This window comes from Schistocerca serialis, chromosome 1 (genome assembly GCF_023864345.2).
Source record: "Schistocerca serialis cubense isolate TAMUIC-IGC-003099 chromosome 1, iqSchSeri2.2, whole genome shotgun sequence".
NCBI lineage: Eukaryota > Metazoa > Arthropoda > Insecta > Orthoptera > Acrididae > Schistocerca > Schistocerca serialis.
Window position 1 is genome coordinate 777,680,509 of NC_064638.1, and position 21,989 is coordinate 777,702,497.

General features: G+C 40.5%; 1 protein-coding gene across 8 annotated transcripts in view; it reads right to left on the reverse strand.

Moving 5' to 3' along the window:
- Positions 1–21,989, reverse strand: part of LOC126483035 (diacylglycerol kinase theta) — a 733,775-nt gene that overhangs the window by 323,297 nt on the left and 388,489 nt on the right. For 6 of the 8 annotated variants that reach the window (XM_050106589.1, XM_050106586.1, XM_050106583.1 and 3 more), the window contains exons 4-5: positions 10,322–10,542; positions 2,681–2,852 (exon numbers count right to left, since the gene is read on the reverse strand). In XM_050106589.1, the coding sequence (XP_049962546.1) occupies positions 2,681–2,852; positions 10,322–10,542 (393 nt within the window). The remainder of the gene's footprint in view (positions 1–2,680; positions 2,853–10,321; positions 10,543–21,989) is intronic. The other 2 variants (XM_050106590.1, XM_050106584.1) reach the window with 1 other exon arrangement.

Genomic DNA, 21,989 nt, shown 5'->3' on the forward strand with positions numbered 1-21,989 from the left:
ATACGATTCCTTACATCTTTATGGCACACCCTTCTTATATCTTTGCTTCTTTACATGTCTTTCCATTTCTTCCACTAATCTGAATACTGCCAATTATTTAGTTTTCATGCTTCAGCTAGCATACTGCCAGTGATAAAGATTTCCTGCAAAATATTTCTTAAACCACAATAAACACAAAGATTACCATTTAGTTTATAAACATTGGGTGCAATTACTATGAGACGTGCATAGGCCCACTAGTTATCAAATGACAGTATACAATACAGTACTATGAAGTCACTATAATTAGGAGAGAATTTATTGTCGGCGGTAATAATTTAATTCCTATGTTTAGAATTTAATTTTAATTGTTAATGATTAATCTTAATTTGACACTGTCCCATGCTCAGCACTGTATCCTTATTTGATGAAATCAAACAGTTCATATCTACTCTTATTCACAAATAAACACACAGTCAGAAAACAAAAAATGCAACACCCTCAAGGACTGTGTTCAGGGGCTCTTGGTGTAAACATGCATACTGAGGGATTACTGTGTTAGTGATCCATTTGTCATGGACATCGGCAATCAGTTGGCACTCACGAGGCCTGTCTGTGCCGCCGCCCCCCCCCCCCCCCCTTTTCTTGTCTCACGAAGCAGTAACCATGCAGGGTTTAGAGCTGAATAATATTTTTCAACATTAACTGTAGAGAGTACAACCATGACACACCAATGAGTATGTACTCGTGCTGAACAGTTTCAGCCGTTTGAACAGCATCACACTGTGGGCCTGCAGGAAACTGGATGAACTTATTGACAGACTGCTGCGCATATTGGAAACAATGTACACCAGTGTGTCGCTGAATTCATCAGTGGCCTGGGAAACATTCCCACACCTGTAGATTAGGTTCTGGATCTCCGCACAGTGCAGATACACATCAAGATTGATGCATTGTACAAGCAGGGATGGCTGACCAAACATCACCCAGAGACAAAATCCAGGCACATGTTGAACCAGCTGCGTTATTAGCACAATTGGAAACTGTCCACTTGCATTGGGATTAAGATCACATGTGCCTCTGACCAGGTCAGCACTGACACTGTGACAAAACCCAACATAGACACTCTGGTGTCATACAAGAGATGATTGGAGAGTGGAATGGCACTCTGTCATATTCAGTGATGAGTGTAGGTCCTGCGCGAAAGCGAGTGATGGACATACATGCACACGGCGTACCTGGTGCACTGCCTGTTCCAGAGTGCATTTGTCCACGACACACAGGTCCCAACCTAGGCTTCAAGGTGTGGGGCACCATCAGTTACAACACACAAGTCACATTTTGTGTTTCTGGAGGTAACGCAATCAGTGCCCGCAACATTGCACAGGCTGTTATCTCCATGATACTGCCATTTCTTTGACAGGAAGGTAATGTGCTATTTTAGCAGGACAATGAATGTCCGTATACAGCTGCTGTGACACAAAGTGCTCTATGTGTTATAAAACAGCTGCCCAGCCAGTGAGCTCACCAGGCCTCTCATCAAGTGAACACATATGGGACATAATGAAGAAGGAACTTACTTGTTCTTCAGAATCTGCAAGAACCACTGCCCAACTGCAACAAAAGATGCAAGATGCTTGGGACAATCTATTACAGGATGCCATTTGGCACCTTTACGATTGTTTGAATGTGAGATTGCCCCAGAGGGAGATACACAGTGTGTTGATGTGACTGGGCAACCTTTGCTGTGACATTTGTGTCATTTGGTCTGAGTTTATTACCATATACTGTTCGAGTGATGATTTGCCTATCACCTTACTTGTCAATAAAATGACCCTCTCCTTGAAGGTTTTGGATTTTCTTGGCCCTTTCCTTGAAGATGTTACATTTTCTTTTTTTGGCAGATTACATTCCATAGAGTGCAATGCGGATATTTTTTCCTACTTGATTTTTGGTAGTAACTATAACTGAAGGTTATGTTCGATAATACTTTTTCCTTTTCTTCACTTCAAATTTTGAATTAAATTTTTATATTTTTACTGATGAAGATATTAGAGCATAAATAAACATTATTTGGCACAATCACTTTTGTATCTTAAACATGAGACTGTTGGTAGGGCTACAAGTGATGACAATTATAGTCATTTATTAGATATTAATTAATGAAAATTACACCAAGTTATTTGAAGATAACATCTATGTTAATGAAGCGGTATTACAGTAAATGATTGTGCTAGCCATAAAAAGTTTTAGGCTATTTATGTTTGTATCCCAATATGAATATTATACACAACAGCACTTTATGTCACTCTTAAGAGTAGCTTCTATTAAACAGATGAATATGTTTCTATACGTACACTGATCATTTACTACAGTACCTTGCTAAATACTGCACACAACTTTAAATTTGCTTAGAACACATTCTGTTTCGAAGCATTATAATTTCACTGTTGAAGTAAATATTACTTTAGGGATTTAAAAACAAATTTCGAACACAACTTCAGAATAAAAGGTCATCATGCAAATGCTGTACAACTACGATAGAAACAAGTGGTAAAAACTGTACACAGCAAGAAAATGTAACAGAGATTTACAGGGTGTAAATAATAAAATGTTGCAAGCTACTACTGATCTATAGTATTGCTCATTACACAATGAAATTATGAAATGGAATGTTATGGTTTGATGAGGTAACACTTACGGCACGAATACTCACGGGACATGGTCTCTTTCCGTCGGACCTGCACCCCTATTATTGCCTCCATTGGCACCTCAGTGCGGGGAATGCTAACAGCATGTGGGGGCAGATATATGGGTTCCAGGTTTCCGAATGTACATTCAGGAGGAATGCTCTTACGGCACACAGCATGAGACTGCATCAGAAGTAAGTTACATTATTACACAGGTAATGTATACCAAATGAAGGAATTACACAGAAAATATAGAACATTATCCCATAGAAAGACTGTCTATCAACTGCTATGAATACATTGGTTTTTATTCTTATTCACAGCATCTAAACAAAGACAAGATATTTAAATGACAGGCAATTAGAGTACATCACCTGATTAGCTTTACAAACTGTGTGAATGAACAAATTATATATGTGCAAAAATGTTTGTTGTACCTCTTGCAGTGACTAGTGTACAAAGAATACTATGCTACTTTATTCAAGTTGGTATTTCTTCCATTTCCACTTCCTTGCCACAAGAGCTGTTCAGTAAAGGTGCTTCTGAACAAAATATGTTCAAAATTTCCCTTGAAATGTAGGACTCAAAATTATATGTTGTATCCAATGATCGTCCAAACCACCACAGTAGGTATTTGAATATCACGTTGCTAACAATGTAGGCTGCCAGTCATCTATAATGCCATTTCTGTAGGACAAATGGGAGTGAAATTCCTACAAATCCTACAGTCTGTCATTTACTGTACCACAATTCTGAAACTTCCTCGCAGATTAAAACTGTGTGCCGGGCCGAGACTCGAACTTCCCAAGTTCAAGTCTCGGCCCGGCACACAGTTTTAATCTGCCAGGAAGTTTCATATCAGCGCACACTCCGCTGCAGAGTGAATATCTCATTCTGTACCACAATTCTGTTCACATGGCCATTACAGTCTGAGCTGTTTGTGGTTTTCAGACAACGGAAGAAGATGCAATGGCATACGTGCCATCAGTATAGACAGCTTTGAACCATTAGCATACACTTCCTGGGATACACTAACATTGAGAGGGAAGTATTATGACCAAGGAGAGAAGTTGGCACTCAATCCACATTGTGTATCCTGTTACCCACGCAGTCCTATGAACAACGCTCAATTACTGATAGGTTTAATACAAACTTCACCGTTTTCTTTTTTAATCTTATTGTCCCATTCAGCTTCTCTCATATGTTGGTAGTGCACCTTTTGCTATTCATGAGCCATGCCAACATTTGCTTTTAACAATTCCACTTTTTATGACAGATTTATAGACATTCTGCTGATATGACATTCTACATATCCTCAAACTGTGCATTCATTTGAGCCATTCTTTCTTGGTACTGCAGTTTTCATGACTGTTTGTCTATTATTAACTATGTAATTATGGAGGAATGCATATTTGAAAAAAAAATTAAAAGGCTATTCTTTAGTACAATCCATAAACTAATTAAAAAAGAAACAACTGAAATTTAATCATCATGGAAGAATTAATAGAGATACAAAGATTTGTGCCTCCAAAAATTAGCTTAAATCAAGTATGGGTAACAGACACAATGACAAATAAACAATGACCCTCAAAGTTCCAGAATCATATTTTCCTTTCTGAGAGAAAGATATAAAGAGGAAGAGTGTGGCAAGGAGCAAAGGAGCAGAAGTTGGTCAAGGTAATGATGGGAACATACGGACAACAAAAGTATAATTAAAGGAAGGAGTGCAGGGCACTTATAGTTCACGCTAACGCCAAGATCATCACCTCTGAATAAAAACAGCAAGTAGAGAAAAGCATATTTTAATTTTCTAGTTAAATCAGCATTATTTTCACAGGAAAATGCTCCACCTCTGTTAAGAGACACTGTGATTGTGTGACTGAGTGTCTCCCATAGCTTTCAAACATCTCTGCTTATAAACCCACCGATATCTCATCCCATAAGGTCAATATGATTTCCAACTGTTCCTAAAAATATAAGGAATGTCCCAAAACCTATCACAGTAACCTCTCATCACAATGGCAATCCTCCACACATCCACCTTTCATCTGTTCCCAAAGTTCCACAAACCCAACTCTGCTCGACTGCCATCGTAGCAGGTTATTATATTCCCACAGAAAGCTTCTCTGATCAGCATCACTATCAAATTGTCCTTATTCACGCCATTTTGAGGATTACTCCTTACCACATAGCACTTCAAATTCTGCTCCTTCCTCTAGAACCTCAGTTCCCAAATCTACTCCACCTGATCCATCTCAACAAGCTACCCTTCTGGATGTTTATCTCCAACTATCAGCTAATTCTATAAAATCTTCTGGTACTTAAAACCTTTCAATCTCTATTCTGACACTTTGCCACTTGTGCCATTTCACAGCAGTGTTGGCACCTGTGGATGCATCTACAGTCGGAAGCAGCAGTTATGCAAATATGTTGCCAACCTTGCCACAGCCATAGACAAACAATATCCAGTACAGAAAGAGATTTTCCACATCTTCTATACCCGGGAAAGGAGCAAACCTACTGTTAAACAGCCACCAATCAATACTTCCCTTATCTCTCAGTATCAGTCAAGCCTTGAAAACTCAACCAAATCCTTTGCTGAACAGTTATTACCTACTACTGTTTCTAGTACGTGACAATTTTCTTGGTACAAGCTGTTCATCAAATCGTCTATTCTCATGGCCTGAGATGACAGTTATTCTAGCTAAAATTCTACCATCCCCTATATCAGCACTCTATATCACACCCAACTTATGCAGTACACTAACCCATGTCTCTGCCACCCTCACTTCCAAACCAGCACCCATTCGATCATTCCTTCAATGGGAGACACAAGTGCACAACCTATTCCATGCAGTTGTCAACTGCTTTCAATTTTGAAATGTTGTCCAGTAACATACATTTCCAATCCCTTTAAAGGAAGAACCATATGTGAAACCAACTATGTTATTTACTAGCTGTGCTGCAATTACAGTGTAGAGTGCTATGTCAGGGCAACATTTAATCATCTTTTACCCACTTAAATAGTTACGACAAATGCAGCTACCCAGTTTCTAAACTTGCTGCATACAACAATACAAGTGATTTCAACAGCTGCTTCAGTGCATGTTCCATGCATCCTACCCCCTCATCCACTTCTCCACCTCCCCCCTCCCCTCCCACAGTTCAGCACCAGCCACCAGCTATGTTGACAACACACGTGGGAACTATCCCACTCACATAGCTTCTCTCTGGCCCAAACCTACAATTGTACTCTTGCCTGCTATCCCAGTTTCACTTCTATGATGACACTCTTTCCTTTCCTGCACTTGTCCAATCCATTTCTTCCCTGTATTCCACTTTCCCACTCATCTCATCTCTCTCTCTCTCTCTCTCTCTCTCTCTCTCTCTCTTTTTCTCTCTTGCATGCACCATCACTCTCAGTTTTGTGACTGTTACATCATTCAGCCCTCATTTTGCTACTGCTGCTGAGAGCGATCTAGCTCCTGTCTCCCATCACCTCCTTAACCGCTTATTTCTATGCACAAGGTTGAAGTAGAAAGGATGTAAAATGTAGACTGGCTAATGGCAAGGAAAGCATTTCGGAAGATAAATCTGTTAACACTGAATACAAATTTAAGTGTTAGGAGGTCTTTTCTGAAATTATTTGTATGGAGTACGAGAAACGGTTAGGACAAGAAGAGAATAGAAGTTTTTGAAATATGGTGCTACAGAAGAATGCTGATGATTAGATGGGTAGATCATGTAACTAATCAGGCGGTACTGAATGGAATTGGAGAGAAAAGGAATCTGTGGCACAACCTAACTAGGAAAAGGGATCATTGATAGCACACATTCTGAGACATCAAGAGGTTGCCAATTTAGTATTGGAAGGAATTTGGGTAGGGGGTGGGGGGATTGTAGAGGGAAAATAAGAGATGACTACAGTTCGCAAATTCAGAAGGATGTAAGTTGCAGAAGTTATGTGGAGATGAAGACGCTTGCACAGGATACAGTAGCATGGAGAGCTGCAACAAATCAGTCTTCAGACTGAAGACCATGACAACAACATTACTCCCTTTTCCCTGATGCATTCCTTTAGTCACTTTCCCAGGCTGGCTGGAGTAGCCGAGCGGTTCTAGGCGCTACAGTCTGGAACCGCGCGACCGCTACAGTCACAGGTTCGAACCCTGCCTCGGGCATGGATGTGTGTTATGTCCTTAGGTTAGTTAGGTTTAGGTAGTTCTAAGTTCTAGGGGACTGATGACCTCAGAAGTTAAGTCCCATAGTGCTCAGAGCCATTTGAACCACTTTCCCACCCATCAAAGAGGACATTGTGGTTGTTGTGGTCGTCAGCCCAGAGACTGGTTTGATGCAGCCCTCCATACTACTCTATCCTGCGCAAGCATCTTTATCTCCAAGTAACTATTGCAACCTACATCCTTCTGAATCTGCTTCGTGTATTCATCTCTTGGTCTCCCTCTACAATTTTTACCTTCCACACTGCCCTCCAATACTAAATTGGTGATCCCTTGATGCCTCAGAATAAGTCCTGCCAACTGATCCCTTCTTCTAGTCAAGTTTTAGCACAAAGGACATAGTCTAATCAGTTGTATTATCATGGGTTTGGATGCGCTTGCACACTGATCTGTGAGTATGCGGTCATATATGAGAGAAAGACAGAGATGGAGGTTACTTAAACTGAGAAAAGATTGAAAGGTTTCCTGTGTTTGTGTATATCTATGTACCAAACATGAAACAGTTACAGATGAGTAGCTGCCAAATATCATTAGTGTTTTGTATAAAATACGCAGACAAAATAAGTAACATCCACAAAATACAAGAAGACTCCATACTTAAGGCTCTCAGCACTGAAGATCCCCACCACAGTGGTATGTTTTTAAAACTCACTGTCATTATAATACCTTTTGTTAACAAAATGTTTTTGAGAATACAAAGTCAGAAGCTGATAATTCATGACCACCTGCCATTTGTCATTAGATGGCACAGCTAATTCAACTGCAAACACAAACTGTAGACAAACATGGTGTCATGTCAGGCATTCAGAAGTGATGAAAAAATACACATTGTGGATTACTGGCCACAGATACGGTGGTTTTCTGTGTGGACAAAAGTTTTAATTGTTCATGGGTTTTGAAAGCCATTGTTATTCAACACCAAAGAAACTATCAGCACAGAGTGTGGCAAAGGTACACATTTGCATTGTCTTTATAGGTAGCACTGTGAACAACCTGAATGTTGATTTGGCCACCAGAATAATTTACTTGGGGTGGTTCATCGCGAATTGGTACAGCCTTGCCTTAATCACATCTCTGAACAGACTCGCCCATCCACGAATATGAGGACCTACATTTTAACGTGGTCTCCAGACTGTGATGAATTTGGCATTTTGCACATTAAGGAACACTACCAGAGGTCAAAAAAAATTTAGGACAGACTTTGATTTGAACCCCAGACCACTGGCACTGTAGTCCAGCAAGTAGCTACTGCGTCACAATTTTATTTTCACTCTGGCTAATGAACATTAGGTTCCTAATTGACTTACATGTGCTTACCATTTCTTTTCATCCCCATGCAAGCAATTTAATACAAATTTTGTCGTCACTACTATTCAATCCTAGAAAGCATTTGTGTAAAAGAGGCTCATGCTCAGTCATTATTGGCTGCAATCAAACTCTATATAGCTAACTGCTCATTTTAAATAGTTTTAATGTCCATTTCTCATTCAGGTGCTAAGTGACTTTAAAATGTTTTTAAACTTTTTCACTTTGTGTGTTGTCTCCTAAAATTCATATGACAACAATTATTATCTGCCCATTAACACATTACTCACACTGTTGATACTCTCCTTACCATACCATTTCAGACATAAAAATTTTTAAACTTAGCAGTTTAGCGGTATTAACAACAACTTGTTTATTACTTACTTCTTTTCAGCTTGTACTTGAGAAAAACAAATTCTGTTCTTCTGTAGTGCATTATGTTGTCTACTGATTATTATAACAGAATAAGGCTTGATCCATTAAATTTTGGTAGACAAAATTGATCCTAGTTCACAGTGCAATAACGTGAGATTAAAGTTTATCCAGTGCAGATTTCTGATTCAGCTTGATCAGAGTTCATTTTTTGTGCAAATCTAAGATCAAGTGCTTTTTTACAACTGGCCCTTTATGTCTCTAATTCTTAAAGCTGAGATCTCAAGATAAGTACAGTTTTTAGGCGCACGAGATAAAAAGTCTAGATGATTAAGAACTGTCATTAAAGTGAAAAGCAGGCAGGCAGCCTCAAGATATCAACTACAGAAGACAAAGTAACTGAAAATGATGACAGATCCTATCTCATTATCAGATGATCCCCAGATGACTAAATAAAATAAGTAAATATGTAAAATAAGGGTAAAGCTGTCACTCACCTATTGTGAACTGATGCAATGTTGTATTTATGAATATGTAATTTTGCTTGGAAAAGAGACAGAAATTGAAAGCCAATGAATACTCATTTCTGTTACAGGTGTCTGTGTGCAACACATCAGTTTTCTACAGGTGATTGGCTGCACTTCCTTTATTTTATGTCTTGTTCTCCCCCAGGATTCTCTACTACTGTTAAATAAGTAGATACGTTTTCAATCACTCATTTTGTTGCACTACCATGTTGTGAAACTAACATTATCACTGAGATGACTGGGAGGAGTTATTTAATGACAGTGCAAATAATGTAAACTTTAGACAAAGTCACTTATGTGATACTCGCTATTAAGGCTTTTTGAAATTACATCTGAATACTAAGAAGTTGCTTTCTACTACCGAGATATGACAGTTAGATTCTGTAATAGAGATGCTGACTGTGAAAGGAAAGGAAGATGCTGAAATAGAGATGATGTTCATCTATGACAGTAAAATGACCAATGTTGAACTGGTCTTTCGTGGGAAAAAGTTGTTAGATTTTATTCCCTCTTATACCTTCTGAAAACACTTCCCTTCCATGTCTATTAATTAGTTTAGCACTCTTACCCTTCTCTAGTACACAGTCTACTTTCTACACTGACATCATGGTCACTATTTTCTCTCACTTCAGGATTACTCTTTTTGTCATAAATCTAGCTGTCTTCCACTGTCTCTCCTCAACCCAAATTGACTGTCTGTACCATTTTTTCTTCCACCTCTCCATACAGTATGTAATCTTTCTTTGCTCAAACACTAAATTACGAAAATCTTCAAATGTTGTAAAGCAATTTTATTTGCCCTGTCGCTCCTTCAAGTTCTGGGATGGAGATTAATGCTAATATAATAATGCTAATATACTTTTGACTGCTTGTGTGCCACTCCTGCACCCTTAACATTTCTACCTCAAAATGATGATTATTTTTCTTACTGCATTTATTACATACTATGTTTCATCTATTAATACTTAACACAAGACAATGATAACAAGACTGAGGACACAAGCTAAAGAAATAAACAAGGATTCTCCGTAAAAAAGCAAGAGGTACAAAAAGAAGAGATAGCTAGTGAACATTTTCTCACAACCTGAAATTTAGTTATTATTTTTAGATGGACATGTCAGCCATAACTTTTAACTGGTATCTCTTTACAGCTATACAGAAAATAGGCTATAAAAACTAACAAAGATAAAAAGAGTTTATCATCACAAACCGTCATGCCACACCACTCGCATCGGTATCCTGACAGACATTCTGCTGACCAGCATGTCTTCTTGCATACAACACACTTCGAGTTGCTCGGCAGGTTACCCTCACGCCAGTGGTGTTCATGGTGTACCGATGACAGCTCCTTGCCAGGGAGATATGTTGCATTTTCTTTGCAGTCAGCCACTGCAAAGTCCTGGCATTCTATGTGTACAAAGTACTCGCAAACTGAAATTGAATGTTGAAATTTTACTTACTGTCAAGAATATGCTGAAACACTTCTATCATAAAAAGTATTAAAGGTTTCGTGCCTGAAAAACAGTGGAATTTGAATGAAAAGAAAGAAACGGATTGAAAGTGTTTGGCCTATATATAAGCAATGGGGACAGCTTCAAAAGGAAAGTTGAATGTAAATCACAATACAAATTTTATGAGATGGGAGAAACACTGTGTATAGACATAGAGCAACATTTCAAGTCTTTTTAACTTTGAAAATTAAATACTGACAAATTGCCATTTAAAATTTGCTTCCTATTGCTGCCCAGGTACATTACATTTTTACATATGCAGAAAAACAACAAATCATAGATAATATTTTTAAAACCACTGGCTTCACACTGACCAAATACTTGCTTATACAGGATGCCTCAAAGTATTTACATCAAGCTTCTGCGGATGACGGATCACGTCACGTTCATTGATGCTTCGCAATTACACTATGTGTCCTTCAGTATTAACAGGCCTTTGGATGATGAGATTGCACTTAACTAGCACAATGCAGGTGTGCTGCATACTACCTACCACTGTAAAATGGAACAAGAAAACCATAAGAATGAGTGTCTCTAAGTGGAAAAAGTGAATCAGGAACTTTAATTTTGTTCAGCCCAGCCCCTTTCACACAAAGCAGATGACTGATTACTGACAACACGCATCACATATGCACACACCAAATCACTATGCCCTTCTGCCACTCAGGTGCAAAGGGATACCTAGCATCACCGAGAAGCATCAGTGAACTTTTCTCTCTAACAAAATATTTTTCCCCAACCTACAATCCATCACCCCTACATGCTTGATGTAAGGTCTTTGAGACACCCTGCACAGTGAAATTCCTGAGTTAGAACAGAACTCCATTGAGACAGAGTTCTGCACTGCAGACATCATGCAAAATGAAAACAATGACACATAGCACCTATGTAAAATGGTCACAGAGATACATTTGTGGAAAGATAAAACTATGTGCCAAACTACAACTTGAGACCTGATCCCTGACTCTGAAATGCAGTCCACTACCAGTTCTGCTATCTGTGCACACTTTGCAAACCAAGTTAATGTTTAACTGTACAAGGCTGTCATTACATCAGACTCTCCAAGCCCTATATTCTTTCCCCAAGATGTGCTACTCCAGCAAAATGGCTGGTGAGTCTGTGTTGAGTTGGAAAAGTATGTAAGGAAATAAGTAATATGTTAAAACTATATCTGTCTGTAAAGTATGCACAGATCATGCAACTGATTGATGCATCGCAACAAAAGGCATGAACCTGGATTCGAGTCATGATCTAGTGCACAACTTTGGGTTGTGCAACTGTTTAATAGCCATAAAATTTATAAAAGAGGAAACGGTATGCACTATTTGTAGCTAAAATTGTAGAATGCAGTAAATTTCATCTTGTTACATTTAATCTTACTACCTAACATATTGCTATATTGAATATTTCATAAGAAAAGCTTATTTATAGAAGTGCAATATGAAACCCATACATACGAACCACACGGTGCTTAATTCAAAACATAGTTCATTGAAACTGTTGTGGTTATACATTCATATTAATACTGGTATAAATGTTGACATGCCTCAAAGTCTTTGCATCAAGCTTCTGCGGATGACGGATCACATCACGTTCATTGATGTTTCGCAATTACACTACGTGTCCTTCAGTATTAGCAGGCCTTTGGATGATGAGATTGCACTTAACTAGCACAGTGCAGGTGTGCTGCTTACTACCTACCACTGTAAAATGGAACAAGAAAACCATAAGAATGAGTGTCTCTAAAGTGGAAAAAGTGAATCAGGAATGATGTAATGACCTTCTGTAGGTCATCACTAGGCTTCCATGTTTTTGCCTCCAAATCATCTATACTGGATTCGCTGTTATTAACCAGATTACTATATTTGTCTTTTTGTACAAGCACCTACAAAACGGAAGGCAGAATGTGGATGTTGGTAACAAAGAGACAGGAGGCTAGGTGAGTATACTAGAATGCAGGAGTAGTCTGATATGTTTTTATTTGGCCTATATATAAGCAATGGAGACTTGCGGATGTTGTTCATGTGGTGTGGGGGTGGCTTGGGTTGTTACTTTCTAGACCTGAAATATTCAGACACTGTATATCTCAAAATTACATTTATATTCCTGATTTTTTTTAAAAAAAAACTCTTTTCCCACTGTGATCTGATATTTACAAGTTTTTATGTCAAAAGGCAACAAAAACAAGAACATTCACACTGAAACCTACTTTTCCTGTCGAGAACATGTTAGTTTGCTTCTTTTTTTGTTTTGCTATTGTTTACATGTTGCTAGTTGCATCATCCACTGGTTATTTCTTGAGGATTGTAGATATGCCATGTTAATGACATCATCAATTTATCAGCTTGGTATAGTGTAGTCTCATATTGTGTAATCAGCATTTGTCATTTTATAACCTTTTGTGAAAAATGTAACACATCCTTATACAGGATATCCCAGGAGGAATGGTCTGTATTCAGAAATATGACAGAAACAATTATTTGAAGCAAAAATGTCTAGTTAATGCAAAAATGTCTATTTAACATGGAGTCTAAAATTCATTCTGTAAGAGGTATGAGCACTTCTTTATCTTCAATACTGTGAAACAAATCTGTTCTACTGCTAGTTCTTTGCTTTCTATATTTTGAGACGGTAGTAGGGACCAAAAATAAATAAATAAATAAAAAGACCTGTGAACATGGGTTCTAAAGTGCATACCTTAAGAACTACGAACACCTATTCATCTTCGCTACTGTGAAACATGTATCTTCTACTGAAGAATTCTTAAGGTACGTATTTTAGGGCCCATGGTTACTGAACATTTTTTCTTGTTGGTCCATACTACCTTCTCGCATAATATGGAAAGCAAAGAGCTTGCAGTAGAAGAGATTTGTTTCGCAATATCGAAGATGAAAAAGTACTCACAACTCTTAAAGTTATGCATTTTAGAGCCCATGTTCACTAGACATTTTTGCTTCAAATGATCATTTCTGTCATATCCCTGAGTACCTTTCCTCCTGGGACACCCTGTGTACTTAAGCTCGCAAGACCCCTTAAAAAAAAACACTAGTCACTTTGACTTGATTAGCTTATTCCCATCTACTTTGTTCAGTCTAGGTACTGTGCCATCTCAAAATTAAGTACCGCAATCAAAATAACTATAAACAGAATAGTGACATCTGCTCTAATTCATCAGCACCCTTTGTCATCATTACTAAATAACATTTTGAGAAGTTCCACATTTTCTCTTGATGTCAGGCAGATTTGCTCAGTTTGGAGTTACCCATCAAGTTCATCTGATCCACACTGCTTTGAGCTACTACTAGCAATATGTTTGGCTTTTGTTTGTCATATAGGAATTACATTTTACAAACCACTGCTTTCCGCCCATTTAAAGTTACCCTTTCTAACTTTTAAATTAATCTACGTAAGATTAATTGCCGTTAGCTGGGAAAGAGAGTTACTCACAACTTGAAAATGCAGATGCATATGGTTTGAAAGTTAATAAAACGTTAGTTACAGGTAAGGACATGATACAATTAGATTTCTACATCTAAAGCGTATGTGTTGCCTGATCAGGGACTTCTGAAAAGTTTTGTTAGGCTTATATGTAGCGACTTTTCTGTGTTTGCACAGGAACATCACCTGCAAGGAAAAGATAATGAAAATTCCTTTTTTGTCTGGTAAATAGTTTCTCATTTATCAGAACAATGTCTGGAAACTGCCTGTGGCTGTAACAGACGTATTCAATAAATTGACGTAGCACAAGAACAGGAGTCGGTAAATAGGATCGAATGCTGCAAATTTTTGGGCGTACGTACTGATAAATTTCTGGATGCACATACTGATGAATGCATATCGATAAGCATATTGCTAAATTTGCAAAATAACTAAGTTCTGCTGCTTCTGCTCTTGGCATAATTTCTAGGCTTGGAAACAACCGAATTAACCTCCTCACATGCCTCCACACGACAACGTATTATAGAATAATATTCTGGGGCAGCTCACCACTTAAAGAAAGTTTTGATTGCACAAAAACGAGTAGGAGTATGTGGCATACATGTGCAATAGTCACATACATCCCTCTTCAACGAGCCTAGCATTTCATCTGCACCATTACAATACACATATTCGCTAAATGAATTCGTCATAAATGATCCATTACATTTTGAAAAGAATAGTCATGTCCACACCAACAATACTACGGGGAAAAATGATATTTATGGCTCATTGTTAAAGCTGTCAACGGTTCAGAAAAGATTTCATTATCCAGCAACAAAAAATTTTGATTATAACACTAATTACGTATACATATCCTGCAAACAGACTTTTGTTCCGCAACATTTCGATAAAACGAATCGTTCAAATGATCAATGTAACTAACTGTAATCCCTGCTTCACGAAGCACCAATACTAGGTTGACAGCGTGTAGGGCAAAAACTAGTTATAAGCAGCGAAACACGATAATACACAAGGTGACAGGGACCCATTTGCACGTCAAAAATGAACGTTAGTCCTTTCGTCCACTGGTGCAACGCAAATGCAATGAAATGCCGCTTGGGTGTCCAGCAGCAGTCGCTTGCGATTGTGACCAGTCATATACTCCATTCCAGTGGGTCCCAACCTGACGGTAATTACCCCCTGAGGGATAAAATGAAATTTTCTGAGGTGTAAAAACCAAACGATTCGATTGTCTTTCATAAAAAATATACTGTCCGTTGCAAGCTGTATTGTGCTTTTTTAAGCTCGTGCTACACTGAAGGCCAAAGAAACTTGTATAGGCATGCGCATTCAAATACAGATATGTAAACAGTGAGAATACGGCGCTGCGGTCGGCGACGCCTATATAAAACAGCAAGTGTCTGGCGCAGTTGTTCACCCTTGACCGTCGCCTCTCCTGGAACCCGCATCTTCGGACAATCCAAGCCAAGGCACGCTCCTGATTCCGGCTCCTCAAGCTTCTTTCTCACCGCACATGGGGTCTGGACCCCTCCACAACACTCCACACCTATAAATCCTGCATCCGCCCCATCCTCTGTTATGCGCATCACCCCTCGATCTCCGCCCCTCCTAACTTCTACAAGTCCCATCAAATCCTAGAACGCCATGCACTCCGCCTCGCCTATCGCATCCGCCTCCCATCCCCCACGCGGACCCTTTACGACTTATTCCTTTCCTACACTTCCTCCTCTTCCTTGAACGGATACGGATCCTTTACACCTCCCGTAAATTTGATCCCCCTAACCCGCTTGTCTCTCCCATCCTTTCCCACCCCCGTCCACTGCCGCGCCTGTACACCTGCTCTCCATCTTACCACACTCCATACCCTTGTGCCCTCCCTGATGACGCCCTCGTCCCCTCCATCTACCCCTCCTACCAGCTTTGATCCTCTCCTTCCTCCTCCTGTGTTTTTTCCCCCAGGGCAACCTCTTTTACCCTCTCTCCCTCCTCACTTCCTCCGCTCTCCTCTCTCCGCCCCCCCCCCCCTCCGAGGCTTCCACCCCTCCCATACCCTCTCCCCTACCCTTCCCTTCTTTTCTACCACTGACATCCTCCCCCCCCCCCTCCCTCCTCCCCTCCCCACTTCCCTGTGGCAGGCCCACGACTTTACGTGCAAACAGTATGTTTTAGTGCGCCGAAGTTCGTCGCAACTGTGCTAGTGTTTCTCTTCCCATCAGTTCATCAGTGTCTCTCTTTCAGTGCTTTTACATTCACGAGTGCAGCTTTGTGTCTCCGTTTGTGTATAGTGCTGAACTTTTTTATACAACAAGGACGTCCGTGAACGCCTTCCTTTATTTTAATATGTATATCTCCTGTTTTTATCCTCCATGTATGTTTGTTTTTATGACTTCCTGTTTAATGTATGTTTTTCTGTGGCCAAAGAGCGGCAAAGATAGGCCACTGACGGCCTACCTTTATGTGAAGGTTTGAAAATCACAATAAAGGGAAAAAAAAGCGCAGTCGTTAGATCGGTTAGTGCTGCTACAATGGCAGGTTATCAAGATTTAAGTGAGTTTCAACGTGGTGTTGTAGTCAGTGCACGAGCAATGGGACACAGCATCTCCGAGGTAGCGATGAAGTGGGGGTTTTTCCCGTTTGACCATTTCACAAGCGTACCGTGAATATCAGAATCCGTTAAAACATTAAATCTCGACATTGCTGCGGCCGGAGAAAGATCCTGGTAAAACGGGACCAACTACGACTGAAGAGAATCGTTCAGCGTGATAGAAGCGCAACGCTACCGTAAATTGCTGAAGATTTCAATGCTGGGCCATCACCAAGTGTGAGCGTGCGAACCATTCAACGAAACATTTTCGATATGGGCTTTCGAAGCCCAACGTCCACTTGTGTACCATTGATGACTGCACGACACAAAGCTTTACACCTCACTTGGGCCCTTCAACACCGACAGTGGACTGTTGATGACTGAAAATATGTTGCCTGATCGGACGAGTCTCTCTTCAAATTGTATCAAGCAGATGGACGTGTACGGGTGTGGAGACAACCTCATGAATCCATGGACCCTGCATGTCAGCAGGGGACTGTTCAACTTGGTGTTCAAGCTCCGTATAGGTGTGGGGCGCGTGCAGTTGGAAGATATGGGACCCCTGATACGTCTAGATACGACTCTGACAGGTGAAACGTACGTTAGTATCCTGACTCATCACCTGCATCCATTCATGTTCATTGTGCATTCCGACGGACTTTGGCAATTCCAGGAGGACAATGCGACACTCCACACGTCCAGAATTGTCACAGAGAGGATCCAGTAACACTCTTCTGATTTTAAACACTTCCGCTGGCCACCACATTCCCCAGACATTAACATTATCGAGCATAGCATAACTGGGGTACCTTGGAACGTGCTGTTCAAAAGAGATCGCCACCCTCTCATACCTTTACGGATTTATGTACAGCTCTGCTGGAGTCATGGTGTCAGTTCCGTCGAGTCCATGCCACATCGTGTTGCGGCACTTCTGCATGCTCTCGGGGGCCCTATACAATATTAGGCAAGTGTACTTCTCTGGCTCTTCAGTATATTAGCGAATTTCGGCAGTGAGCTATTATCAGGGACATTTGCTCTGCCATGTATAACATATTGTGCTCATCATTATCAAATACATTTGCTATGTCATGTATTACGCATTGTGTGTTGAAATTAGCTAGTAGCACGATTTTAATACAGCACAATACAGCCTACAACGGACAATGTACTCTTTTATTAAACATACAGAGGCTGTGGATCCCCACTGAATCAAAAATATTCTCTTCCAGTCACGAAAATAATTATTTTCAAAAGATCATTACTCTTATCACAATTTTGTAAGACTCTAAATACCGATTATGTAAGTTATCAATAATTATTTTTTCTCAATTAGTAGCATTAATGTGGTGGAGATTGCAGGTTCCTCACATAGTCCACCCACTACACACGTACACTATGTGTCCAAAAGTATCCGGACATCTGGCTGTCAATGACATACAAATTCGTGGCGCACTCCATCGGTAAAGCTGGAATTCAATATGGTGTTGGCCCACGCTTAACCGATGACGGCTTCCACTCTCGCAGGCATACGTTCAATCAGGTGCTGGAAGGTTTCTTGGGAAATGGCAGTCCATTCTTCACAAAGTGCTGCACTGAGGAGAGGTATCGATGTCGGTCGGTGAGGCCTGGCACGAAGTCGGCGTTCCAAACTATCCCAAAGGCGTTCTATAAGATTCAGGTTAGGACTCTGTGCAGGTCAGTCCATTACAGTGATGCTATTGTCGCGTAACCACTCCGCCACAGGCTGTGCATTATGAACAGGTGCTCGATCATGTTGCAAGATGCAATCGCCATCCCCAAATTGCACTTCAACAGTGGGAAGCAAGAAGATGCTTAAAACATCAATGTAGACCTGTGCTGTGATAGTGCCACGCAAAAAAATGGTGCAAAGCTCCCTCCGTGAAAAACCCGATCACACCATAACACCACCGCCTCCGAATTTTACTGTTGGCACTAAACACGTCGGCAGATGACGTTCACCGGGCATTCGCCAAACCCACACCCTGCCATCAGGTCGCCACATAGTGTACCATGATTCTTCACTCCACACAACGTTTTTCCATTGTTCAATCGTATGTTTACGCTCCTTACACCAAGCGAGGCGTCGTTTGGCATTTACTGGCGTCATGTGTGGCTTATGAGCAGCCGATCGACCATGAAATCCAAGCTTTCTCACCTCCCACCTAACTGCCATAGTACTTGCAGTGGATCCTGATGCAGTTGGGAATTCGTGTTGATGGTCTGGATAGATGTCTGCCTATTACACATTACGATCCTCTTCAACTGTCGGCAGTCAGCCAGTCAACAGACGAGGTCGGCCTGCACACTTTTTGTGCTGTATGTGTCCCTCCGCACTTCTACTTCACTATCACATCGGAAACAGTGGACCTAGGGATATTTAGGAGAGTGGAAATCTCGCGTGCAGACGTATGACACAAGTGATACCCAATCACCTAACCACGTTCGAAGCCCGCGAGTTACGTGGAGCACCACATTCTGCTCTCTCATGATGTTTACTGATTACTGAGGTCGCTGATATAGAGTACCTGGCAACAGATGGCAGCACAATGCACCTAATGTGAAAAACATATGTTTTTGGGGGTGTCCGGATACTTTTGATCACACAGTGTATGTTTAGCTTTCTCCCATACATCGCTGATGCACATATACCTCACAAATGCTAAATATCTCAAGAAAATGTCTTCTCCAAATTGCAGATAATAATTGCAGTAGTCCTGAAATTGCTTCCTTATTCACTTCGAGACAGATAAATGAATTAATTGACAGCCCAACACAGCAATAACTTCTACTACTACAGCAGTAACTACATATAGTGCTGTACACAGTATTATTACTATTGTTATTATTATTACTATTACTGTCAGAGGGTATCGTCAGACACAAAACATTAACTGTCTGACGTTTTCCAGTTTCCGCCAGTCGGAAGTTAGGAGTGCAGCAATCAAGTGATTTATGAACAGTTAGTATAGTACTCACATTCCAACTTGGTTGATTTTAAATGGCGATGCAGTGTGCAGATGAAGCAAAAAGTGCTACAATGGAGAGTAGTAATGCATGGAAAGTGTGTTTTGTTACAAGTGTCTACCCTCATTGTGGATAATTAGTTGTGGGTAGCACTTGCAATGTACCACGAATTCCTTTCTCATTAATTCTAACACACACTAAATATCACGAATGTTTCACCATTTTATAAATAAAAGTGTTCCAAGAAAAGTCTTTCATTCTATAGTCTAGTTAGGTGCTAAAGTTGGTGATAATGTGGGGGAGGGGGGAGGGGAGGCAGGACAGGGCAGGGTACCTAATGTCTAATCGCACTCAGGGGTAATGGTGTAATGAAGGTTGGGAACCATTGCTCTAGTGTGCAGTCTTAGACATAAAAACTGACCGCCGGCCGAAAGCCACAGATACTAAGTCCGAGTTGTTTACGTAAGGTGGCCAATAAGACCGACCACCCCTGACAACGCTAATTCCGGCCATCTGCGCAATCTGGCAACACTGTAAGATGCAGTAGTGTCAGGAGGAAGTGTTGTCTACTTCCGAGATGTTGTCGTGTTCTGTCAGCCCGTGGTCTAATGGGACACCACATTCCGGCCCTCGTTTATAAAGTTGTTAGTCTGATTGAACACCGAAGATAATTCACTTCACATTCTACCCACCAGTAATAACAAATACTTCCAGAAACAATTCCGCAGGGCAGCTCGTGGCTGCCTCGCGATCAGAACAGCTTACGCTCTTGAGTTTGCCCGCGCTGCAGCGGCTACCGGCCACTGGTCACACGCCACCTGCCGCCTGAAATCAACGACGCCCAGGTGAACGCGGCGAGACGCCGTCGATGTATGTATCAACGGTCATTTTCGAATTTGAAGTTCTAGTTAGCATCTTGCAGTTAAGCATTGGATTTTGTATACTTGTATTTCTGGAAGGCGAGTCGGCGATTGATGATAGCTTGATCGCAATTGGAGTCCCATCAAGGGTGTTTTGCCTTTTCTTTAAAGTGGGATTAATTCTTTCGCTTTTCTGATAATTTTACTGCAGAAGTTAGTCCAGTTGCTTGTCGGTTCTTATTCTCATCCTTTTGTGATGTTGGCTTCTTGAATTTTGGATGCGCCGAATTTTTGGATGCAGAGATTTTTAAGGTGAGCTCTCTTTGGAGAGAATTTCACTTTAACTCTTGTGAGGTAGTGGTCTGAGTCTACGTTCGCGCCTCGTGGGACTTGAATATCGTGGATGATTTTGCAGTGGACGTAGGAGATGGCAACGACGTCGATCTGGTATTCACAAAAGATGCTGGATCGGAGATCGACATGTTTTCTGTTTTCCTGGTTTTTTCCTAAAGTGGTAGAAAGATATCATTTTGATGTTGAAGTGCTGACAAATGTCAATGAAACGTGTGCCATTGGTGTTAGTGTTTTTGTGTGCTTAATTTTTACCAATGATTTTTATAGGTTTTTTCTGTACCAAATTGAGCATTGATGTCTCCCATCTATGTGATTTTTGCTCATGGTTTTTTTCGAGAGTGTTCCAGAATTTTTCGACATTTTCGAGGTTTTCTTATTTTCGATGTTGGTGGGAGCATGTGCATTGATGAGTGTATATTTTTTATAGGCATTTTGAATGCGCGTAGTCATAAGTCGATTGTTGATGGGTGTGACTTCTTTGACAGAGTTTATGATGTATCTGTGTACGAGAAATGCCATGCCGAAGATTCGTTCGCTTTTCGCTACCTTTTGTTGTGTTTTGCTCTTGAAGATGCGTTAGTTTCAGTTATGCGAGGTTTCATTGTCAGTCATGTTTCTTGAAGAGCAAGGATGATAATTTTTTGTCGGTCCATTTCTTATGTGAGATTATGTAGTTTTCCTGTTTGGATCAATGTATTAATATTTAGTGTTCCAATGAATGTTTTCTGCTTGTAGGGAAGTTTACCAGAGATCTCCGATATTCTCTGCTATCCCAGCCTGTATTCCCCAGCATCCGAAAGTCCATATGCCGAAGGGCGGGTTGTGTATCACCTGGGGTAAAGCTGAATTTACTTGCACATTCATGTTTGCTTGTGTTCCATTGGTTTGGCTTGGATGATACCAGGACCAGATAGGACCAGAGGTTGTTGAAGCCTTTGAAACCAAATATTTTCAGCCGAGGTCATTGAGCTAACAGACACTAACTGGAGTACCAGTGATTTTCACTAAGACGTGTCTGGATTTTGGGTCCAACGGGTTGAATAGCCGTTGAGGATTGTGTTAGTACTAGGTCCATCCCAAGTATTTGATTTACTCGATACCACCCATATCTGGGAGGCTTTCCCCTATCCGCCACCTGGGGAG